Source organism: Heloderma suspectum, chromosome 1 (genome assembly GCF_057233095.1).
Source record: "Heloderma suspectum isolate Gila_16-S chromosome 1, 16-S_ref, whole genome shotgun sequence".
NCBI classification, from domain to species: Eukaryota; Metazoa; Chordata; class Lepidosauria; order Squamata; family Helodermatidae; genus Heloderma; species Heloderma suspectum.
Window position 1 is genome coordinate 152,994,612 of NC_139458.1, and position 26,406 is coordinate 153,021,017.

A 26,406-nucleotide genomic window follows, 5' to 3' on the forward strand; every position below is an offset into this window, starting at 1 on the left:
TTCAAGGCTCCTTAAGAATAGAATCTGAATCACAAATCTCATAGAATAAGGCAAAATGAAAGATTAAGGAAAATTAACATTGGTGTGATGCCACCACAAGTCTCCCCCAAAGCATGTTGTATCAAATAGGAGAGGAAAATATACCTTTGACAAAGGAAGATAAAAGTGATGACATTCACAAAATAAATCTGGAATTGTTAAGTTTCACATGTGAATGTTGACATTCACCAGATTTTAGATGTTCATTGTAATATTTAAAGTGAAATGTATATACCTGACAATAGCACTTTATAACACACCAGAAGCAAAAAAGGTCTTTTTGATCTTGGCTAGTAAGAATGCCCAGGGCCAGCTGTCCAGACTTCATTATAACTACAAAGGCTACAATCCTATGTACACTTACCTGGGAGTAAGTCCCATTGACCTCAATGGGGTTTATGCCTGAGTAGACATGCATGGGAGTGCACTGTAAATTAGGCTGACAGAAATACCTGAAATGGATTTTTGAGACAGGATTTCTCCTATTAAGCCAGTCAACTGGGCTACCAGACCAGTTTCTGTTGTCATTGCTGTGATTTCTGAGTGGGAATTTGCAGTGCCACTTTAAAATTCCTTCCTTGCCCTTTTCCATTGCTCTCCACCTTGGAAGAGTATCTCACACTTCCCCAAGCCCTGCTCTTTTCCTGGACTTGACATCTGCTGCAAGGTGCATTCCTGGTTGAGAACAAGCTGCCTCCATCTCCTTTTCCTCTGCCTCAATCCCCAGTTTATGTCCCAGTAGAGAGAGCTTTACACTACAGCAACTCAGTCCATCTGCTCTTTCTATCCTGCCCAGGGGTAGATGTAAAATAAACTCAGAAGGAGAATTGCTGCAAGAAAAAAGGAAAACCTGGGATGGAGAGAAGGATAAGGATTGTGTTTACTGATATATTGTCCTGGTATTGCAAATGAATTCCTTCTGGGCTGTGCTCAGGCACAAATTAAGCCCTGTCTAGGGCTGGGGGTAAACCCCAGCATGCTTAAGGCAAAGGAGCTGGAGAGTTGTAGGGGCAAATATTTTTGTAACAAGATGCTGGACAAGACTGGGAAAAAACTAGAGTTGAGTTTTTGGGGTGAGGGAGCCTGTTCCTCAGTTGTTTACATGATACTTTGAAAGGAGATGTGGATAGTGTTGAATTTCCCAAAACGGAGATTCAGGACTTGGGACTGTGCAGAACCCATGCCATCTGTCTTGTAAGCCCTTCTCTTTCATTGGGACAGGAGGCTGTACTTTCTCAATGGAAAGAGAAATGGTCTATGCTTGTGCTCACAAGCACTTTTTGTATATTCTAGCTGGCTAGTCAGAATTGTTAGCCACCAAGCCCAAACACACTTTGTAGACCCCAGAATGCTGCCACCAGAATGGTGGATCAGGAGGATAAGAACAACCTAGGTGGCTCGGGGAGAACAGCCAGGGAGAGAACAGCTCCTACTTCCCAGCACCTGATGCCTAATGCAGCTGCTTAATGGTAGGACCGGACCAGCCCTGTCATTTTGTGCTCATATTCAGAACCTCATTTTATATTCCAAGCTGTAGAAAAACTCTCTGTATTCAGACCTTGATATTGCATCCAAGCGTTATGAACTAGGCCAGTCTTCCCCAGCCAGGTGCTCTCCAGATACGCTGGCTATGCTGTCCGGGGATGATGGCAGTTATAGTCCCAACACATCTGGAGGGCACCTGATTGAGGTTGGCTGAGTTAGATAAATTCTTATTTTGACCTGGATAATTGCAGCATTCAGCATCATTGCTTGTTGTATCCCAGTCCTTGTCCTGGAGAGGCACGCTAAGGAGCTTGAGCCTAGGTTTATTTCCATAACGTGGAATTTAGAACAGTGCTCTTAGTAGTGGACACAGTACCAGCACCCCAACAGTTTACCTGTTTGATTTTTCCTCCTTCTCGTGCTGCCAGATCTTTGAAGACTTTTTAATTTCAATATGCTTTTTTTATTAATTGCACTCCTGAGGATTTTTAGTATTATTCATTTTAAGTGGTGTATGTGTATATATTTTTAAGAATGGTGATTTATGCATTTGTATTACTGTTATATTTTATTGCTTGTACAATGCCTTGTGCAGGCTCCTGAGAAGTGGTTTAGAAATCTGCAAATAAATAACTAAATAATTATCAAGCTGTGCAGTGAGAAGAGGTGCCATCTTCCTCATGCCAAGCTATGGTCCACTTCCTGTTCCTTCTGATGATGGCAGACTGTCTCCCCCACCCCCAAGATGCTGCTGAGTGCTGCAATTTTCAGGCAGACATATCCTCTGGCCCTGGCAATGGTGAGCCAGTCTAGCTGACCAGCACCTTGGATACCTGTTTGCCCAGTTGCAATAGCTGATGGTTGTCCCTTCATGAAAGCATCTGCCACAAATCCCCTGAGACTTAACCCCTGTTTTTTCAACACATCCTTTCAATATTAATGGCCCACCCTGCATCCAAGTATTTATCACTTACTTGTTGCATTTTTGTCCTACTGTTCCTCCAAGTTGCTCAGAGCAGTATATGTGGGACTTACTTCAGAGTAAACATGCATAAGACTTGGTGGCAATCCTGAATATTCTTTGGAATTAGTTTGTTTATTTACTAATTCCACTTATATCCTGCATCTTCGTGCATTTGAGAGTTGCCAGGATGACTAACTATGTAAGAACATAAAAACAAAATGCAATATCTATAAAATATAAGAACTACAACAACTAAAACACAACATCAACAAATACCATCCAGTAAAACAGCAACATGTTCTTTAAAAGTTTGGGAAAGTAAAAAATATTCTCGCCCGGTGCCTATATGTAAGAGATAGGCAAGCCTGCATGGAAAGGGCATTCCAAAGAGGAGGGGCCACCATCAAAAAGGCTTGCTCTCAAGTCACCACCCACTGCACCTCAGAAGGCAAGGGTACCTAGAAGAAGAGCCTTAGATGCTGGGTGGACTAGTAAGGAAAAAGGTGGTCCAGTAGCTACCTGGGTCTCAAGCTGTATAGGGGTTTAAAGGTTAAGACCAGCACTTTAAATTCAGCTTAGGAATGATTTGAGAGTCAATGAAGATGTTGCAATATATGTGGGAGAGGATATTGTCATCTAGCTCCTGCTGGGTAGTTCTACACATTCTATCATACTTTACCCACCCTTCATTTACCTGTACTTTAACCACCCTGATTGTGACTGCACCAGTCATTATAAAGCTAGGGGTGGACAAGTCATTAAATGATCAAATGATTACAAGTCAATCACAAAATCATTAAAGGATGTTAAAAGGAGTAGCTAATTTAGTTCACTAAACTAATGTGTGTGTTGGGTGGGAATTGGGGTGGGGAAGAGGCCTGAGTTTTAAACATCATGTATGCTTTATGCTGTTGCCACAAGAATATATGGGAGAGGACACGTGGGGAGCACTTGGGGTTCTGCTTTAGGCAGCAAAATGTCTTTGACCAGGCCTAGTGTGGGGTGGGGTGGGGTGGGGTGAGATGGAGCTAATGCTTTCAAGGGGCAGCAACATGTTGATTACAATACTGCGAAAAAGGCACATGGGTAGGGACGATCTATCTTGTAAGTTTGGGGCTTCTAGCAACACCTCAGTTGATAGCAACAGCAACTTTATCTTTCTCCAATATGTTTGTTTTTTCCAGTCAGTGGAGGAGGAGTGACTTTGTTGTGTAGCTGTCACTTTTCTTTTTCAAGGTGTCTTTCTATTTGTTAAGATGTTAAGTAGTCATGTGCCTTATTATTAAACATTGCAAGAACAGTGACAATTGAGGCTCTTCAGCGTGTCACTCTCCTTGTATTTGCCGATGATAATGTTTCGATAAAAGGCTTTGGAACTTTACAATCCACTGGTCTGCCTTTACATAAGTTTTTCCCACTTTTGCTTATTGCACAGTGTCAGTGAAAATTAAATGTACAGTGTGCAACCAGTGATAATACAGCTTAGCACATCCATCACACAAAGATTCCAGTTTACACATACAGTGCAGTCTGAGTCTGTTTGCACTACCCTAATGTGTGTGGCAGTATTTGAGGCTATTTCTTAGTAACAGATTGCTCTAGAATACAATTACACAGAATTGCAGATTTCAGTCCAAAGTGATTTTGCTAATTCAAGTTTTGTATCTCTAAATCATCACTGAAATGCAGCTACTTATACAATGGAATGTCTTTACATCCACCTAGAGATGTGCCATTCATTATAGAGCAGATAATGAACATGGTTAAGCTTACTGGGGAATTACATTAGATAGGACAGAATTGACTACATTGGGAGAAGGCCAATATGACTGTCACTGCGAAAGTACTCTGTAAAAGTACTATGTTTGATACTCTGTCAAGCATTTAGGAGCTTAGTTTTGCACTTTGTTCCAGGAAGAGCATATGGCTGCTTAATGTTTCACTGGCATCTTATGTCCGCAATCCCATTGCTGGAGAAATTGGCCTTCGGCTGCTACCAACTGCTACATCCATCAGGGAGAGGAAGCAGCAGTCCAGCACCCCTCCATCATGCCTGGATATAGATCTCATTGAGAGCCCCTCTCCCTTCCGCTACCAGCTGCCACTGCTGAGGCCGCCAGAGGAGCAGGAAGCAGCAGCTGGGCACTCCTCCATTGTGCATGGATACAGCTTAAGCAGAGAGCCCCATCCCTCTGTCATTGCTGAAGCTGTTAGAGCAGGGATGGGGAGCCTCTTTCAGTCCACAGGCTGAATTCAATTTTGGAGAAGCTCTCAGGGGCCGCATTCCAGTGGTGGGCCCAAGGACAAAAGGGGTGGGCCCAAAATACAAAAAATAGTATTACGCATCTTGTAGCTTAAAGCTCTTACTGCCAGTAACCAAGCCTTAGGTGAGACATTTCAACCTTTTTAGAATGGGGAAAAACCTGCATAAAAACCAGGAAACCACCAACCAATAGAGGGTGGGGGAAGGGAGCGGGGCCAGGGGAAGGGAGCATGGCGATCTGGGGAACCCAGGAGGAGCGGACTTTGACCCACCTCCGAGGTTCTCCACTTCTGTGTTAGAGGGAGAAGCAGCAGCAGTCACCCCTCCATTGTGCTTAGACCCAGCTCCATGACCTGCTGTATTACTGCCTGTCATGCAGATGTGAAGGGCTTGGAAAACAGTCAAGACAGTCTACTGTAAACCATACCTGAAAGGGAGTGCTGTTCAGATTCAGATAATGTTTGTCATTAGAACAAAGTTTCACAGCCTGAGGTATCATACCATTTAAGGAGGGAGGTGGAGCTAGAGTTGGGGAAGGCATGAGGGCTGAGAACACCTTTGGTAGGCATGGCAGAATGGATCAGAGGTGGATGGGTAAAAGAAAGATCATTGGGGGCCTGGACTGGAAGCGTTGCAAGTGGATTGTACTGTAAGTCACTGGAAACATAATATTCCTGCCATGTATATGGAGCTAATTATATTTTGTAAGTCTGTTTAGAAGGGCTTTCCCCTGAGATGCAGCATATTCACATTTTATATTAAGCACAGAAAATAAGTAAATAATGGAATTTACCAACACTCTGGGTTTTCCCTTGGGATGCTCCTGCTGCATACAAGGCCATCATTTGTGCAAAATATATATTAGCAAGTTATTAGTCTTATTGCTAGTTTATAACAGAGGTCTTGACAGTATTCTTGCCAAGAAAACCCCATGGAACGTATCACAAGGCTAAAAGAGATGACGCCGGAAGATGAGCCCCTCAGGTCGGAAGGTGTCCAATACCCCAACTGGGGAAGAGCAGAGGGTATTTCCAAGTAGCGCCAGAAAGAGTGAAGCGGCTGGGCCAAACCCGAAAGGACACTCAGCTGTGGATGTGTCTGGCGGTGAAAAGAAAATCCGATGCTGTAAAGAACAATATTGTTTAGGAACCTGGAATGTCAGATCAATGAATCAAGGTAAGCTGGAGGTGGTCAAACATGAGATGGCAAGATTGAACATCGACATCTTGGGAATCAGCGAACTAAAATGGACAGGCATGGGCGAATTTAATTCAGGTGACCATCATATCTACTATTGTGGGCAAGAATCCCTTAGAAGAAATGGAGTAGCACTCATAGTCAACAAAAGGGTGGGAAAAGCAGTACTGGGGTACAATCTTAAAAATGATAGAATGATCTCAGTACGAATCCAAGGCAAACCATTCAACATCACAGTAATTCAAGTCTATGCCCCAACCACTGAGGCCGAAGAAGCTGAGGTTGATCGGTTCTATGAAGACCTACAACACCTTCTAGAACTAACACCAAAAAAAGATGTCCTCTTCATCATAGGGGATTGGAATGCTAAAGTAGGAAGTCAAGAAATCACCGGGATAACAGGCAGGCATGGCCTTGGTGTACAAAATGAAGCAGGACAAAAGCTAATAGAGTTTTGCCAAGAGAACACGCTGATCATAGCAAACACTCTTTTCCAACAGCACAAGAGGCGACTCTACACATGGACGTCACCAGATGGTCAATATCGAAATCAGATTGATTATGTCCTTTGCAGCCAAAGATGGAGAAGCTCCATACAGTCAGTCAAAACAAGACCTGGAGCTGACTGTGGCTCAGATCATGAGCTGCTTCTTACAAAATTTCGGCTTAAATTGAAGAACGTAGGGAAAACCACTAAACCGTTCAGGTATGACCTAAATCATATCCCTGATGAATATACAGTGGAGGTGAGGAATAGATTTCAGGGATTAGACCTGATAGACAGAGTGCCTGAGGAACTATGGACGGAGGTCCGTAACATTGTTCAGGAGGCAGCAACGAAATCCGTCCCAAAGAAAAAGAAATGCAAGAAAGCCAAGTGGCTGTCTGATGAGGCTTTACAAGTAGCTCACGAAAGAAGGGAAGTGAAAAGCAAAGGAGAAAGGGGAAGATATACCCAACTGAATGCAGAGTTCCAGAGAATAGCAAGGAGAGACAAGAAGGCCTTCTTAAATGAACAATGCAAAGAAATCGAGGAAAACAACAGAATGGGAAAGACTAGAGATCTCTTCAAGAAAATTGGAGATCTCAAGGGAACGTTTTGTGCAAAGACGGGCATGATAAAGGACAAAGAAGGCAGGGACCTAACAGAAGCAGATGAGATTAAGAAGAGGTGGCAAGAATACACAGAAGAACTATACAGGAAAGATCTGAATGTCCCTGATAGCCATGATAGTGCGGTCACTGAACTTGAGCCAGACATCCTAGAGAGTGAAGTCAAGTGGGCCTTAGGAAGCATTAGTAACAACAAAGCTAGCGGAGATGACAGTATTCCAGCCGAGCTATTTAAAATCCTAAAAGATGATGCTGTTAAAGTGCTGCATTCAATATGCCAACAAATCTGGAACACTCAACAGTGGCCACAAGACTGGAAAAGGTCAGTTTACATTCCAATTCCAAAGAAGGGCAACACCAAAGAGTGTTCAAACTACCGCACAATTGCGCTCATTTCACATGCCAGCAAGGTTATGCTCAAAATCCTACAAGCTAGGCTTCAGCAGTATGCGAACCGAGAACTACCGGAAGTACAAGCTGGGTTTCGAAGAGGCAGAGGAACTAGAGATCAAATCGCCAACATTCGCTGCATCATGGAGAAAGCAAGAGAATTCCAGAAAAACGTCTATTTCTGCTTCATTGACTATGCTAAAGCCTTTGATTGTGTGGATCACAACAAACTGTGGCAAATTCTTAAAGTGATGGGAGTACCAGACCACCTTACCTGTCTCCTGAGAAACCTGTACGAGGGTCAAGAAGCAACAGTAAGAACCAGAGATGGAACAACCGATTGGTTCAAAATTGGGAAAGGAGTACGACAAGGCTGCATATTGTCACCCTGCTTATTTAACTTATATGCAGAGTACATCATGAGAAATGCCGGGTTGGATGAATCAGAGGTCGGAATTAAGATTGCCGGGAGAATTATCAACAACCTCCGATATGCAGACGATACCACCCTAATGGCAGAAAGCGAAGAGGATCTAAAGAGCCTCTTGTTGAGGGTGAAAGAGGAGAGTGCAAAAGCTGGTTTGAAACTCAACATTAAAAAAACGAAGATCATGTCATCTGGCCCTATCACTTCCTGGCATATAGAAGGGGAAGAAATGGAAGCAGTGACAGATTTTACTTTCTTGGGCTCCAAGATCACCGCAGACGGTGACTGTAGCCATGAAATTAAAAGACGCTTGCTCCTTGGGAGGAAAGCTATGGCCAACCTAGACAGCATAATAAGAAGCAGAGACATCACCTTGCCGACAAAGGTCCGTCTAATCAAAGCTATGGTTTTCCCAGTAGTAATGTATGGCTGTGAGAGCTGGACTATAAGGAAGGCTGAGCGCCGAAGAATTGATGCTTTCGAACTGTGGTGCTGGAGAAGACTCTTACGAGTCCCCTGGACTGCAAGGAGGTCAAATCAGTCCATCCTAAAGGAAATCAACCCTGACTGCTCATTGGAAGGACAGATAATGAAGCTGAAGCTCCAATATTTTGGCCACCTAATGCGAAGAGAAAACTCCCTGGAAAAGACCCTGATGCTGGGAAAGACTGAAGGCAAAAGGAGAAGGGGACGGCAGAGGATGAGATGGCTAGATAGCATCACGGATGCAATGAATATGAACTTGAGCATGCTCCGGGAGAGAGCGCAGGACGGGAAGGCCTGGCGTGCTATGGTCCATGGGGTCACGAAGAGTCGGACACGACTGAACGACTGAACAACAACAACAAATGTAAATCTTCAGCAGGTATGTCATTGTATGATGTCCCTCCCCTCTGAATATTTTTAAAGGTTTGTTCTGAAATCCTTGATTTCAGGAGGTTTATTTACAATATTTAACTAAAAGGAAGAATAATCTACATGTTCACATTGCTTCTGACAGTGACTTCTACCTAAATTGCACGTTATAAGACTTTCAGATTTGCTCTGATTTTCTGTGCTCATACAGCAAAATCCCCCAGTGGATACAGTCCTGGTGAAGAATTGTCAGCATTCATGCTTTTTTCCCATTTTTATCTTTGACTGTTTGATATTTCAAATTCTTACCAAAAGGCTAACATCTGTCATTACCCCTCCCCCTGAATATTGGAGTACAAATGGCATATCCATAAATAATAATAAAAATTGCATATAGAATTCATACTGGAAGGACAACTTCCTCTTGGCAACGTGTATGTTTCCTTCACTGTGTAGGAGCTGCTAACTTTATTTTAGAGAAACTTAATCATACGGAAGCTTCCCACTGAGTGTGATTCGTTACATTTTGCAAATAGAATTGGATTTCAAGTTGCATTCAGGAAAGAAGTATAGGAAATTCTAACCTACATCAGTTTATTACTGTATCTTTTAAAATCTTGAAAAGATTAATTAACTACAGTGATCTTAAAGCATTTTAAATAATAACTAGGCAAGAGGATTAGGCTGCTTCAGATCATTATTTTTATCTAGCAAACATGAGTTCCATAACCTGTTTCTCATGAGTTCCTCCCTTCCTGCAAGTTCTCAGGGCACTATCAGGGCATTGTACCCGGCAAGTAAATGTCTGTTTTGTGCTTTCTCTCCAGGCTGATTCATGGAGGGCAGCTATTGAATGGGCTGGCAGGCCCAACTGTAAGTAGTGCTGCTCCATTCCTTTCTACGACGTGGTTTTCACCAGATGAGCGTGCCACTGCCACAGCTGTTGCATCGTTGATCGGTTACCTTGGTGGAGCGTGTGCATTTTTAGTAGGACCCTTGGTGGTTCCAGGGCCGAATGGCACATCTACAATTCCACTGCCACCTGGAAGCAGCTCTGAACATATAAAGGACCGGATTGAGGCTGTATTATATGCAGGTATTAGAGAAGTAAAAATCACACTAGTACTTAAGGACATCTGTTATGAGTTTGCTGCTGCCCTCTAGTGACTTCTCTTGAAATCGCCATTACTATGAGCTTTAGAATTATTTGCCCTTTACCTGAAGCGCGAAACATCAATTGTGTAGTGTGTAGCTGTTGATTTTACTCTCTTCTTGAATAATACCAGTCATTCCAAAGTTAATCAGTTCCAGATTTTCCTACCTACACAATCTCCTTGGCAAACATTTTTCTACCAGAATGCTTGTGTGTTAAAATAAAACTGACCTATTGCTCTTTCTCAGCATTTCAATACCAGCTCAGTTTTTCATACATCAGTAAAATCCAGAAGCCGTTTAAGACTCTGTGGTTTACTTTCCATTGTAAATCAATTTTGAATTGCTAGCAAATAAATTTGCTTTTATGTAGATTGTATCTTGCCTGAATCTATGGATCCATGGTAGATAGCCGCTTTAAAACAGAATCAAATAAAACAAAATATTGTTTAAAGTACTGCTTCTTAAAAATACTCCATGCTAGCCTAGCCCCATTCACTTATACCAGCCCAAACAAAAAATATTAGTCTGATTTTGACCAAATTTGAACACCACATCAGAATAATGAGCAGGATCCAACAGGAATTTAGGATCCTGTTCATGGGGTCATTTGAAGAAGAAGAAGAACTGTTTTGTTTCATTATTTAAGAAAGGCAATATGATAAATTTAATAAATAAATGTGACTTACAAGTTCCAGCATAACTTTTCCTTGTCTCTGTGTTCATAGCTATCTTCTAGTGGTCAGTATTTGAACATGAAATTTTACAATTGCCCCCCCTCAGTCAGAAAATATTTGGTCCTTTGTGTATCTCTAAGAAAGGCAGACTCAGAGCTGGAGGCTAGCCACTGAGAAGACTGCTGTACATTTTCCTTCTTGTATGGATGTGATGCAAGATGGTATTGATACAGCAGTAGAGATTGTAAAGCAATACAAAGGAAAAATAGTCCATAGGACCTAAGCTTTTTTTATATTAGTGACCTAACTGGAGATGAAAACCACTTGAGTATCATGTTTGTATGTAGAACCATTAAAATATATCTAAAGACACTTGATTTAATTTTGTAACAAGTGACCAAATAATAGGAATTCATGAAAAATAATGTAAAAGTGAATGATTTTCTCAGAGAAGAATTTTGACTCCCAGTGGTTTCCAAAACTCTTGTATTGGAACTGGTTAAAACATTCTTCTCTGTTACTTGGCAAATGTTTTAAAAGGTATGGTGAAGCTCTCAGATGATAGTCTGAAGTGTTGTTCAGAGCAGTGCCTTGACGCTTCATTGCTTTGCATGGTGGCCTTTCTTTTCTTTTTTCCTGAAATGTGAGAAGTTCTTGGAAGTATTTCTAGACATGATGATGTTTATGTGTTAACTCCTGGTTTTGTGTAATATATGTACCCCACTGCCACCACTTTACATATTACTTTACGTAAATGTTGCCCCAAGGAAAATGTCTGTAAATATATTCCCTGTTTTCTCCTAATCTTCAGTGCCAGATGGTATATTACATACTGTGTGTGTGTTTCAACCAATCAAACCGGAAAATTTGAGACACATGCCTAAAACATGTACTTATGTGTTCTCTGTTTGTGAATTACTGTTTGGGTAAAACCACTTGCTTGCTGGCAAACAGCCACAGTATTATAACTAGGTTAGTAGGATATGATTCAATAAATGTTAGTTTATTGATATTTTAATCCCACCTCTCCCTCTCTGCTTCGCCCTGTTCTGCATTCCTATACTCATTTTTCCAGACAAAGGGAAATAGGAGGTGGTATTTGAAACAAAATGTTACAGTATAGAGTGCTCCTCTTCAGTGTGCCAGCGTCTAGTCATGACCTCTTCCAGAATACATCATTCATTTCCCTCTCCTGGTGTACAGTTCCCTCCCAGTATTCTGTAACCACTGAGCATGCTCAGTTATCATTGGGCTCTTCTGAATTTTTGTGGGTTTTTTAAAACCCTTTTAGGGTTTTTCCTAAATATTTTTTGTACTTTTGCAAAACTTGGGTTCCCCTGAGCATGCAGATTCTTTCTTCTTCTTTCTCAGTAGCCCCGTTTTGACTATAATCCTATAAACCTGTTAGCAATGACTAGCTGACTTCACTGTAAATAGATGATACTGCCTGATGCTGCTAGAAATGAAGTGGTTATAAACTACAAGTTCACTATGGCTAAAAGTGATGTTACCCTGGTTTTGAGACATTTATGTTGTAGTAAATAAATTCCATACCAATGTACCCTCACATTCTTTACAACTTAATTGAATGGAGCTTGATACCAGTATATTTGCCACTGTTTTACCCTTTGCTTAGCACCCCTGGCAGGCACTGATTTTTTTAAAGGAAAAACATATTTTGGGGGGTAGGGAGAGACAAAGTGATGAGCACCTAGCAGTATTGGCAGCTTCAGGAGACGTTACCTTATCACAAAACCTTTTCCTACCAGGTATTCATATGATGGTTATAGATCCTTTATTGTAAAAAAAGAAAAAAAGAAAGGTAGTTGAATATTAGAGTTGAGAATAGAAGGAAATTAGGCCAAGTGCTGGCATGGTGAGAAAGTTACATGCTAAGTGCTCCTATGACCGGCTACTTGAGATCAGTTCAGTTGCTACTAGGCAGGTAAAGCATAGTCAGATAATGAATTTCTCATTCGCGTAGATGTTTGCTGGTTACTTCTTGAAAACATTTGAGTTGGAACATTGTTTCTCCTGAATGAAGCTTCATATGAATCTGTGTGGTGACAAGATACATTGATCGGGTTCGGACAATCACAGGGGCGAAAGAACCTGTGCGACCGTGATTTGCATAATTACCCACAATGCAGCCCGGGTTGCCAGGTTGCCTGAACCCAGTGTGGTGGCTTCATACCCATGACACAACCCATGGCTTGTAGTAGGGGTTGTGGTGTTGGTAAGAAGCCACCCCTGCCACGCACCACACCAGGTTTGGATGACACGGCAACCCACGCTGCATTGCGGGTAATTATGCAAATTGTGGCTGCTTGCACAGCATGCACAGGGGCAGGGGCAGGGGAAGAAGCCACAACAGCTTCTTTCACCCCTACAATCATCCAAACCCAGCCACTGACTGTATGAGTTTTGTACTACGGTTCTCTTAGTCAAGGCTGTCCCAACATCTTTGAATACAGGAGCTACAAGCAGGGGTGGAATTCTAACTCAAAACAAGTGTAGTCCCTTCACAGATGACATGAAATCACCGCTGTCTATTTATTTATTTATTTATTTACTTACTTACTTACTTACTTCCACATCTGCTAGAAAGCCATCAAGGCTAGGGCTAGTAGGAGGCCATAAGCATAACCTAGAACTATAAATACGTGCAGAGCCAATAACTCAAGCACAAAATATAACAATTTGATTTAAAAAATAAAACCTTTTAAATTTTCTAAATATTTTTGTTTTCTGTTAAGCCAACAACTAAGTAGGCTAGGCCCACTTTTTGAAAATAACGAGGTAGGCTTGGCCTGACCTGAAGTCCATTTCTGGCTGCAAGCGAACAACAGAAAATGGAGTGCTCTTCAGTGGTTCTCTGTTGTGTATGTTTCATCTTAGGACTGTGCAGGGACCCCCCTCCCCAATTTGACTCGGAAGCTGCTTCATGGCTTCAGAGGCGGGCCCAATTCGGCTTGGGCTGATTCGAGGCCCCCCCGACCCAACTCAGCCCTGAACCCGAAGTGGGATTCGGATGTCCAAATCCTGCTTTGGGGCCACCCTGACGCCCCTGCACAAACCCCCAGCTCCTTACTGTGCTGCCACCGCCTCCTCCTCCGCCACTGCCTCCTCTGGCGCCTCCTCCTCCAGCGTTGCTGCTGCTGCCAGCTCCTGAGGCCTGGACGCACGCTGGCTCTTCTTGCAGGGAGTCACCATTTTTAAAATGGCAACTTCCTGGAAGTTCAAAGAAGTTGGCATCTTAAAAATGGCGACTCCCTGCAGTAAGAGCTTGCACGCATCCAGGCCTCAGGAGCTGGCAGCGGCGATGATGGCGGCAGTGATGGTGGTGGCGCAGAGGTGGAGGTAGCGATGGCGCCAGTAGCGGCAACAGCGATGGCGGCAATGGCGATGGCGGCAGGAGAGGTGGCGGCAGTGGTTGTGATGGGCAGCTCTCAGGTAAGGCTCTGGAGGCGCTGGAGCGGTTGGGCTGGGGGTGCTGAAGCTCCGAAGGGCACCAAGGCGCTTTGGAGAGCCCCTGACCCTCTCTGGGTCGCCTTGTGTCCTCTTTGCTTCACCTTGGAAAGGGGTTGATGTAACCCAAAGCAGCCTGCTTCGACTTGGGCTTCGGGCCTTGGGCCAAAGTGGTGCACAGTCGTATTCCATCTGAAGCACCCAGAGATTGGCACTGTGAAATTCAGGACATTAGACTAGGAGCTACTTTGATATATCCCAGTAAACTGGTTTTCTGCTTGGATTCTTCTTGTGGATTTTCTTTCATCTTTCCTCATGCCATAACTATTGTCCTTATTTGTCAAATGTTCCTCTATACTTCATCATCTGGTAGTCCCTATGTGGTGGTACCTTCTTTCTCACTCCAGTCCTACATTTAGTTCTGTGCTAATGTTGGTAGCCCCTTCAAAGCTTAACTTCTTTGTATCTAAAACCATGGCTAGACTATCTGAATATTAGGCTGCTTTCTGGACCCTTGTTTGATATATTACTGCCAGTATGTGTGTAACAATTTATTCAGGAAACTGCCTCCCTGCAGCTCCTTTTACCTGGAATGGTTTTCCTTCACTTTCAGTGTCAGTGTCCTATCTGCTCCTCATTCCTTTCTTCTGAGTATTACACAGTGCTTTTGTAATTGATCTCCCACTCCTAAAAATATTACTCATAATTTATGTAAGGCTTTAGATTATTAAAAGCTCTTCACATACATTGTGCAAGTAAAGCTGCAGCTTATATATTTAACTTGGAGGTTTCAATTTGCCATTTCCCTGCATGGCCTGAGGTGAACAGCAATTACTTCCCAGCCTTTTGCTCACTGGAAGGAATAATATGGGGTTGTCCCTTTAAGGCTGGGTCATTCTGCACCTCTCAGCGAGGGGAAAGATCAGACCTCAGCAGTGGCAGCTGTCCTTTAAACCCAGATGTGAACACACATGCAGATGCAGCCTTCAGAGCACTGATTCCAGGTCAGCCCCAGCTGCCAGGCTTTACAGTGCTGGGACTGGCAGCGAGAGCAGAGGAAGGGGGACCCTGTGCATAAGCAGCATTGTATGTATTTGTTCATTCCATACATTTGGTTAGCCATTTAGATATTTCTAGGTCTCATTCTCTGCTGTTCCCACAGCATTCAAATGATCTTTTAAAGTAATCTGACAACAATTTTCCTGTGGATCAAATGTGATATTTTATGAATACGCATATCATCTACCATAACCCATTTCTCACTTTGGTTTCTTTCTTAATTGTATCCCCTTAGAATTTGGCATTGTGGCTCTGATATTCTCTGCAGCACTAGCCTACTTCCCATCACGCCCTCCATTTCCACCCAGTGTGGCTGCAGCTAGCCAGAGGCTCAGCTATAGAAGAAGTTTTTGTAGGCTATTAAGGTATGTATACTGCAGCCAGCTTGGTATATAGAAGATTACAGCAGCGCCATTATAAAACAATTTCATATATTGTTACGAAGTCTGTGCCCCCTTATTTCCCGTCCCAGCCGTTCCTCTCTGAAGCTGGAGTGATTTGCATTTCATAAAAAGGAAAGGCTGACTGGGGATCTGGGAGACACACACAGACCCCCAGTTCCCTGCAATGCTTTTGGTGCACACATACGAAGGGCAGTGGGATGGCATGAAAAGGAGAAAGTGGGAATTTGTCCTGCAGGCACTGCACTCACTCTTGGAAGAATGGTCCCTCCACATTTGTTTATTTGGGCAAGGAATGTGATTTCCCATGTTTCCAGTTATTGGGGACAAATTCTACAGATGTGCTTGCTTGGTGAATCTGTGGACTCCCTTATTTTGCCAAACTTATTCTGGTTTGCTAGTCATGGGCAAGGAACAAGTAGATACGCAGGGCATAAAGGTGTGCCTTGACACTGGAAATCTTGATCAGTCACCCCTGTGGCTTCTAAGATTTCCATAGGCATTACCTACAGACTTTCAAGTATACCTTTGAAATCAGAACAGCTAGAAATTTGTTGTTTCTTAAAATGAAAACAGATTTTCAGGAAGGTGAATTTTGCATACAACCCACTTTGAATTTTCTGCACTCCTGCTGAATTGTGCCATACACACAAACCTCACTATGCTCTTGTTGTTAATGATTCCAAATTCCGTTCTTCTCGTCATCTTGTTACAAGTCTTCAAAATTCAAGGTAACATGATCTCTGAAATGAATTATCTTCAGAGAAGTTGAACACAGCTAGGACACGAGAGTGTGAGAACCACATTGTTCTGTTAATTAAGGTACGCCTAGTTTGAATCTCATATTTTCTGGGACCAAAAACAAAATTGGCCAGTCAATATAGGCGATGGCCTATCCAAGATTTTTTTTAAGTAGCAATTTTGATTTAGGACACTTGGCAACCTTACTGTGCTGTCATCAGAGTGCCAGCCTCCTGTCTGCCTGCAGGCTGTGTTGTAAAAATGTTACTGTCAAATAAAAACCTGAATAGCAGCTAGATCTGCAGGTGGAATATAAAATGTCTATTGACAGGGCTCCATCTGGGAACTGTTAATAAAATAGAAGCTTGTTCACAGTACTCTAAATGCTGAATTTGAGATTCCTGTAAAGTGGAATGATGATCTACAAAAATGTACATTTACCAACCTTTTTAAAATAAAATCTGTAACGCTTAAAAAAAGTGAATATGAGTCTGTCCGTTGGGCTCTGCTTTCAAACACTGGAATTGATTAATAATATAAAAGCAGTCTAATTCTTCATTAGCTCCTTCTATTTTTTGCTGCCACTGAAACTTGCTTTCTTTCCCTTACCTTGTTCACTACCTTTATCTCACTCTTCAAATGCCTTAACATTTTTCTACTGGGTTGCTTTTAGGGAATAATCTATCATGGGAGAAATGCTTTTTCTGGGAGAAATCCAGACAATGCACCAGATGTGTAAAATGCAATACGTACGTAATGCAAATCTCATAATCTTGAGGGTTGGCACCTTCGGAGATAAACTTCATTGTTATTGGAGGATATGCAGGTGCAATCATATTTGTTCTTTAGTCTCCTACGAATGAATTAAGGCTTAATGCAGAGTCTAGTTTCCTGAAGTGGGCTAGATGAAACAACGATCAGGTAGATCCACAGATGGCTACAGAATAGGACTCAAAGAGTACTTATCAGTGGGATCTTCTCGAACTGGGGAGAGGTAATGAGCAGGGTACCGCAGGGCTCAGTCCTGGGCCCAGAGCTCTACAACATTTTTATTAATGACTTGGAGGAGGAGATGCAGGGAATGCTGATCAAATTTGCAGATGACACAAAATTGGGCAGGATAGCTAATACTTTGGAAGACAGAAACAAAATTCAAAGTGATCTTGATAGGCTGGAGCACTAGGCAGAAAACAACAAAATGAAATTTAATAGGGATAAATGCCAAGCTCTGCACCTAGGAAAAAGAAACCAAATACACAGCTACAAGATGGGGGATACATGGCTCAACAACACTACAAGCAAGAAGGATCTTGGAATTGTTGTAGATCACAAGCTGAAGATGAGCCAACAATGTGATGTGACTGCAAAAAAGGCAAATGCTATTTTGGGCTGCATTAATAGAAGCATAGCTTCCAAATCCTGGGAAGCACTCCTTCCCCTCTACTCAGCACTGGTTAGGCCTCATCTGGAGTACTGTGTCCAGTTCTGGGCACCGCACTTTAAGAAGGATGCAGACAAACTGGAGAGGGTTCAGAGGAGGGCAACAAAGATGATCAGGGGACTGGAAACAAAGCCCTATAAAGACAGACTGAAAGAACTGGGCATGTTTAGCCTTGAGAAGAGAAGACTGAGGGGAAGATATGATAGTGCTCTTCAAGTACTTGAAAGGTTGTCACAGAGAGGAAAGCCAGGATCTCTTCTTGATCATCCCAGAATGCAGGACACGGAATAATGGGCTCAAGTGACAGAAAGCCAGATTCCGGCTGAACATCAGGAAAAGCTTCCTGTCTGTTAGAGCAATACGACAATGGAACCAATTACCTAGGGAGGTAGTGGGCTCCCCCACACTGGAGGAGTTCAAGATGAGCCTGGACAGCCATCTGTCAGTAATGCTCTGGCTTGGATTCCTGCATTGAGCAGGGGGTTGGACTTGATGGTCTTGTAGGCCCCTTCCAGCCCTACTATTCTATGGTTCTATGAATTACTGTAATTACTGGTCAACAGATAATTTCAGATAGGTACTTTCTTTACTTGATTATGTTGTGTAAATTAAGTTTAGCCAGAATAATAGGTGGGTGGGTAAAAAATACTCTTATCATCTGATTCTGTGGGTGCCAACAAAAGGCTGCTGTTGTAATAGCCTTGCATGTGGTGGTTGTCAGGACTCTTTGTCCTGTGTGCATTGTCCCCAGTGTCCTGTCCTTCTGTTTATAATCTCTGAGCTTGAGCCTGCATCAGTACTGATGTCAGTGTTGTATAATCAGTGTGTGAAATGGCATTTTCTTTGCTGTGTCAGCCTGTGATTATTGAGGGTACTACATACTGCTTTTCAGGCAAACCTCACGGAGTGGTTTACATAAAATTATTTAAAACTGTTTTAATTAAGTATGAATAAAATAGTAATGGCAAACAATGGAAATGAGAGAGACAAATCTCCCCTTGAGGCAAGATATAAGATACATTTATATCGGTTTTGGTCTCAGTGTTCTTGTTTTTGACTTAAGGCTTGTTTTTATGTCCAAAATTGGCGGTGTGAGGAGGTCTGAGGTCCTGTTGATGTGGATGGATTTTGCCTAGAGCCATCACTGTATTGGCTGTTCCCAGTAACAACTCCTTTGATACTTGTACTGTTATGAGTTGGCCCACCAGTGTAGTCCCCTTCAACATTTTGCCGAACCATGACTTGTGGTGTTGCATTGATGGCGCAACAGATATTGTACTGATGCCTTGCAGAATGGATGGTAGATTATAGTACAATCTTAGCCCCTAGATCTGCTGGCTGTAGGGGGTTGGGTTGCTGCATAGGACTTGCTCCAGCAGCGGGAGTAGGAGGTGTCCAGCTTGAGGCCCCAGATTTACCCACAGAAATCTCCACAGATGTGAGGTTTTGCCCCAGTTCAGGGGGAGCTTTAGCCTCCAACACTGATTCTGAGTCAGAAGGGGATGCTGGGGAATCAGGCCCAGCTGTGGGAAGCCAGGAGTCTGAGAATTCAGTTCTACCAGGCCTCCCACTGGCTTGCCAGCCAGGAGGGAGAGAGATGCAGGACACTGATATGGCCTATCTATCTCCACAGCCAGGAGATCTGACCTTGACAGAGGCCCCCTGCTTCTTGACTGGGGGGGGGGGCTTCCATGGGAACAAGGCAACAGCACGAGGTCTCTCTGAGAGTGGTTCAGGGGTGTCTCCTGTACTGCATCGTCCATTAAAGAGGGCAGAACAGAGGCGTCTGGTGAGACACAGCAATCACCTTAGGGGCAGGTTTCCCTCCAGAATCAAATGTCTGATACTGATCTTTAGTGGCCACTCCCTTGTATTTAAGCCAGAGCCTTTAGCCATAGATTTTGCTAGAAACAGTGCTTGGATAACCTGCAAAACTTCCCTAGCTTGTCTTAGACTCTCTGAATTTATTGGGATTTATTCTGCCCACTTGATCCTGGGCTGCTTGGGGATTTGTTTTGGTGATCGTGAACTGGACCAGGTCTAAGCCTTATGTTGTGAATTGTGAATCTGTGGATCTCTACTGAGGCTGGAAAGGCATAAACCTGTTTACTGGAATTATGCAATAAAAGGCTTTACTGTGAATTGGGCCCCACCTTTGGGAAGTCAGGTCCTGACAATAGGCGTAAACCAGCGGAAGGATTTGAAACAGAGCATTCTGAGGTAGGGTGGCTCTCCATTCCCCAGTGAGGCCCTGGGATCAGTTGGAGGGACAAGGAAAAGAAAAGGATATGTCGGAAGACAAACTGGCAAAAAACTGCTCCTGCAGCAGTGGCTCCACAGCGTATCTCTCCTTCTGGCAAGGTTAGCATTGTTCTGCCTGGCTGTCAGTCATGGCTATTAATAATCAGTTATAGATTGGTATTTTCCACTTTAGAATATCAGATTTAATTTTAAAAGATCAGGAAATTAGAAGTATTTAAGTATTAATTCTAGACTAGATGAATTGACATTATAAATTATGCATTTTAAATGTAGTGCTTTCATTGGACTTTAATCAGAACCTATCCCCCTGTGAAAAGAGATTTTCAGTGGTGCCTATGGAGACCTCTCTTGATGCCCACCAGGCTCCTTTGCCCTAATTTTTAAATATTTTTAGCTTCTTTAAAATTAATTTTTGATAAATAAAAAAAAAATCCCAGGAGACTGGCATGCTGCAAAGCAATGTGCTGTTTTCCAGCACCATCTTTTTGTGTGGTGTGGTTGTTTTGCCTGTGTGTGTTTCTCTGAGCATCACCAGTTTGCCTTCTAGATATTTTGTTGTGCTTTGTAGGGGCTTATATTATTATTACTATTATTATTATTATTATTTACATTTCTATATAACTCTCTGGGCAGTTTACAAAAGTTAAAACATTAATATACAAAGTTTAAAACCCATTTACATAAAAGCACACAGACAATATACACAACATATAACTATAAACAACTTTGAAGTAAAAACAGTAAAAACAAACAATCCGACAATAAAAACAATACAGCCTAAAAACAACACAGCTTAAAAATAGTATACAAGAGTCAGCAAAAGGAATAAGGTTCTAAAAAGGGAAGGCCTGCCGGAATAATGGAGGCTTCAATTCCTGCTTAAAGACCTTCAGAGAGGTCAGCAGGCACATTTCAACCTGCAGGTCATTCCACAACTGAGGGGCGGCAAAGGAAAAGTGATATGTGATATGGCATTTGGTGCTCAGACTGCACATCTGCCTTTCTTAGCCAAGTTAATTGTCTCTGAGCCTCATCGGTTTGCCTTCTGTGAAAATGGATGATAGATTATCCATTGCAGCCATTTTGTGAAAGCATCCACAACATTCTCAAAATTTGAAATGTGCCTCCCAGTTGAAAAGGTTTGGGGACTCCTGTTCTAAACCATCTATGTAAATAGCTTAGTGGATTTACAGTTATTTTCCAAATGATAGTTTGTAACGATATCAAATATTACTTATTATTTATTTATTTTATTTATTATATTTCTATACCGCCCAATAGCCAAAGCGATTCTAATCAGTTAAGTTTAAGATGGTTAACTGATAACCTTTAGTAGGTTGACTGGCCATGTGTGGTTGAAGTGAAAGGTTATGAATGGCATTCATTTACCTCTTATATCTTGTCCAGAGGGGAGATTTGGCTCTCTAAAAAGTTTAGAATATCATTGGTATTCATAGGTGGAGATTCAATTTGGCAAGATTTCCCTTGAACATGTTTAATAGCTGTATCATATGATGTCTCAATCCAGTTGAAGCTACAAGGTACAAAGATATTGCTAAATAGTGTCAAGATCACTGCCTGATTTTGACAAGGCTCCTATCAGTCCAGTCATGTATGTTCTCATGTTGTTCAGTAGAGTGTCCATGTGTTTAAAAGATGCTGGTTCCTGTTCCAGGCCAGCAGAATGCTGGAATAAATGGATCCAATTCCAGCTTTCTTACATTTAAATAGTTGTACTGTGTTGGGCAGGCTTATCCTTTGATAGCCAAATATTTACATTTCCTAGAATTGTACAACAGATTACAAAGAATAAATACAGTTTCTTTGTTGTAATGAGGGAGAAAGTGGCATTATTAGGCTTTGCATTATTGTAACATCAGGCTGCTAACATAACTCTGAAACTTGACTAGAAAGAATATTGTGGAACAAAATGGGAACTGTATACTTCCTTCTGTCCAGAAACAGAGTGTGGCATAGAAATCTAAAGAATGTATCAAACAAATCCTTCAGGTATCAGTATACAAACTTTGGGGTAGAACTTGGTTAAGTGTAGCTGTATATGGCTTTTGAAACAAATTTCAAACAAGAATCTTCCACATAGTAAGTACAAATTTAAGGCGATACTCATAATAATCATTATATATATATACAGGACAGCACCTAAAGGTGCCTAGCATGAGCAGAGAAGCATGTGCCAGGCAGCATTCTGGCAATCCTCTCCTTGCTGCAGCTTCCTGTGCCCATTCTCATCCTTTCCTGAGGATCCCTTGACACTCAGGAGAGGATTTTGGAGTGCAGTGGGAAGAGGACTTTGCATAAGATGTCTTCTGCTTGCTTAACGTGGATACCCACAGTGCCCCCATCACCATCATTTAGCATTTTGGCACCTTCCCAAAAATGCAAACATTCTCATGGAAAGAGGGTAGCTAGGAGGACAAGTGGTATGAAAGTTGGGGTGGGGAGGAGGGACAAGGAAGCAACATATGTAAACTGGCAGAAATGCCCAATCATTTTGGGGTTTGTAAAAAGGGAACTTGGAGGTGGTTACCCTTAGAATACCCAGAGATTAAAAATAATCAATCTCTCTCTCTCTCTCTCTCTCTCTGTCTCTCTCTGTCACACACACACACAGACACACACACACACTTAAGAGATGGAACTGAAACAAAGAAAAATAACTGGTGGGAAGGAGTTCCCGTTACACTTTTTGTATAAATTGTCTGCTAGCTTTAGGTAGAATGAGATTTCCAGACAGAAGGCGATATCTTATACTAGCTACATGAGCCATTTTTCCTACTCTCAGAATGGATCTTCTACTGTTATGAACCTAAAATAGAGTGTTTTCTATCTTAGATTTCATTTTTAAAGCCTCCATAAATGCAACAGAGCATGACTGCAATGCAAAATACTTCTATAAATTACGGGAGGGGAAGTGTAGGATGTGAGATCCCGAAAGAAAGAAGGAACATTAATAGTTCAAAGAATTCTGCCAACACAGTGGACATGTTGGTAATTTTGAAAAGGTTAAGCAGAGAATGGGAAAGCACAAAAACAAGAAAAATCTTGCATTTTTTTCTTAATAAGAAAACCAACATTGGGCGAAGACTATGTTTATAACACCTTTTATATCAGAATAAATGACATGTAGCACTGTTGTAAAATCAAGAGATTTCTAACTCTTGTCAACTGTGAGAAGAAATTTGAAAGTAGGGCTGTTAAGAGAATGCCTTCAAACTTTTTCTACTAGCTTCATTAATTCTGATATTTTGAACAGGGCAATCCTTCAGTGTTGTCTCTGTGCAATTTGGCTTGGGTAGTTACTTGTGGTTATATTACCTTGAAGAAAGAATTAAGGATCCTTGAAAAATGAACATTGTGCAGAAAGGCTGAAAAGGGTGCAAGAGTGATTCACAAACTTTATTTGAATGTTTCCTGAGAATGTCCAAAGTAAGCAACTTCACATCTCCCCCACCTGTGGGAAGGAGGGCTCATGAGTCAATTGTGTTCAGCTTTTCCATTCTTCAGAGTAATGTTCAAAAGAGCCCTAAAGCTGTGTCTGAATTCAGTAGTGCCTGGACTAATAGTGTTAGGTTTTAATAATTGAAATGTACAAACCACCCTTCTTCATCCACAAGGGATCCCAGGGCAATATGCACATTTTTTTAAAAAAAACAAATCCAATATAAAAACCATGCAATCACACATTAAGAGACAAAAAAAAAAAACCTTCAGTCAACATACCAACAAAAAAGCACAACAACAAATTAATTTTTTAAAAGTTAAAACACCGGGGCAAACAGGCATATTTTAATTTGGCACCAAAACCAAAACAAAATAGGCAGCAATCGTATCTCCTTTGGGAGGGCATTCCAAAGTCAAGGCAACCACCACAGAGAAGGCTCTCTCCTTTGTTAATGGCTAGTGTATTTTTCCCATTAATGTTAAATAGTGTATTTTTCACATTAATGCACAAGTAGGATAATATATAGAGGAAGCTGTCCTTCAGGATCTCCCACGCTTTTTTTTACTGAAAGGGCCATCCTTGTTTCAGCATGATTTATACATGTGTGTTTTTGAACAAAACATAACTCCTTCCCACACCAACAAGTCAGCTTCCACAAAACTGCTAGTAGGGAAGTGTGAACCTTACCACAGTAGCAACACTTCCCAATATACATTTAGTATTAATACTCATTGACCCATGTTTTTGTATCCACAGCAAAGTTCATAATATTGAACATAATGCTAATTTATTGGAGGTACCTTCAAATAATCTTATGTGTAAATAGTAATAGGTATAGAAGGTAAAGCTATATGTTCCTGTGCTATTCTCAAATGGAAGTAGTTAAGAAGTGAATATGTATTTGTAAGCAGATAACTACTTGTTTCCCTCATTTGCACTAAAGTTGTTTCTTGGGGCTTTTCTGTCAGTGCCAGTTTGTTTGACAGAATGAGGATGATGATAGAGATTTCACAGCTTCACCTTCAGTGAGCAGTGAAGGTGACTTGTTTTTAAGAGGGAGAAAATTCTGAATCCCTTACTGCCATTTCTTGGACTTGTGTCTTTGTCTTAATGGAGATGGCCATTACTGTGTTCAGATTCTTTACCTCTTTATCTTCCTCCTTCCAAAGGCTTTCAAATCTATATTTACTTGAATTCAGGCATATTTGAGTGTTTTCTCCCTGTACTAAGACCTAATGGAATTTACTCAGTTGGTAGACAAGAGTAGGGATTAGGAATAGCACACTTATACAGGATCTTATTTGCTGTTTCAGCATTTTACATCAGTTATCTGCTGTAAATATTTAAACAGCGTTGCCTTGCATCAAGACCTCAAACCATTCTTTTTGGAGTATGCCATGAATACTTACTACCCTTTTAAAAAGGTTAGGCAAGAGTGTCTGGCTAAAGTGAAGCTATGATTCTTTCTTCCTCATATGGTTTCTGTAGGTCAGAGACATTATTTATTTGAGAAAGGTTAAAGAGTTTTCTGTATAGGGCACTTTCACACATAATTTGCTGTTTACGGTGCATACATAGATAACTGGCACCCAACCTGATGTGCATCTTGGGGCTGATTTGTTGCATATGTTGTAAATACACAGATACTGGTTGTTGGATGAGTGATGGCAAACATGTCCTTCCTCTGTTTCCTCCTTGGGTTCCTGTCATACAAGTGAAGAGAAGAGTGTAATTAAGAAAATGTTTCAAGTGCTTGCATGCCTATTACACTGTACCTCCTTGGTTGCTTTTAACAATAGCACCACAAGGTAATGGGAAGCTTACCTTTCGTCCCAGGTAGGAGCTATTTCTGTAGAATTGAGCAGGGATCAAAAGGGTGTGGGATAAGAATGTAACTACAGAGCTTTGGCTATTGCGTATTATAGAAATGTAATAAATATGTCAATAAATGATTGGTCCTCAGCTATATTTTGATTTAAAATGATCTCTCCCGTGGCTTATGCTACAAAAACAATTCCCATAATTTAGAGCTCCATGGTGCTATGGCATTTACACTAAGATCTGTTCAAGAAAGGTCTTCATTACTCATTAATACCATAAGACCCATGGACCAGCTGCAGTGTTCTTCACTATTTGGAACCCCCTGGGGAAATTTCAAATACCTATTTGCAGCCATTAACACCAGTGTTTCTAGCCTCTTGCAGCCAGCCAACCATGTTCAGGAGTATATGAGAAATTTGTTTCCTTTCGTTTATGACCAGAATTTACTGTATTCACAACTTCTGAACATGAGAGCAGTCTGCGGTCACAGCTCGGTCATTCCTGAGCCTAAGTGCTGTTCAGCTGGGGGGGTAGGGGTGGGGAAGCATTTGAAACATACATACATCCCAAAAATAGGCATGAAAAAATGTGTACTTTTTTAAAAGTGTGCATGAAATACTTTAATGAGTGGGAGAAGATTGAGCACTTTTGAAGGTGCACCCAAGTACTTTATGGCTTTCGCACAAAAAGCTCGCAATCTGATATGGATGCAAGTTGGACCAAGCAATCTGGTGTGGACATGAGTTGGACCAAGCTTTGAGCGGAACTCTGAAAACTGCGACAAGCTCAGGTTTTGCTGATTTGCACATCCCTAACCATGCTGCATCATTTACCTGCATCTGAGACTCCCTCACTGTGTGAATAACTGGGAAAGTGTAATGTTGCAGCCAATCTTGGTGTGGTAGAGAAAAGGGGCAGGGGCAGAAATATATGAAAAAGTGGGAACAACAATGTTGTGCAAAGAGCTCTGCAGTGGTGCATCGAGGAGAAAGAAGATAGCGTTGGGGGCAAAGAGATCTGTAAGTGGGGAAACAGGAAAAAAATGGGAGGTAAGAGATTGGGTATAGACTTGTGGTGGTGCAGAGAGAGAAGAGAGCATGTACTTTGTGGTGCAGTTAGAGTGCTATGGGATGGAGAAAGAAGAGCAGGGATAGTGCATATAGAGGACTGTATATAGGCCTGTAATGG

The 26,406-nt window shown here is 41.8% G+C and overlaps 1 protein-coding gene across 4 annotated transcripts in view; it reads left to right on the plus strand.

Annotated features, from left to right (window-relative positions):
* The window catches only part of SLC49A4 (solute carrier family 49 member 4), a 136,913-nt gene that overhangs the window by 45,751 nt on the left and 64,756 nt on the right, over positions 1 to 26,406 (plus strand). For all 4 annotated transcript variants that reach the window (XR_014784045.1, XM_084807240.1, XM_084807253.1 and 1 more), the window contains exons 3-4: positions 9,561 to 9,829; positions 15,325 to 15,454. Coding sequence is in view for 3 of the 4 variants with exons in the window: in XM_084807240.1 (XP_084663366.1) it covers positions 9,561 to 9,829; positions 15,325 to 15,454 (399 nt within the window). In the remaining variant the exon portion in view is untranslated. The remainder of the gene's footprint in view (positions 1 to 9,560; positions 9,830 to 15,324; positions 15,455 to 26,406) is intronic.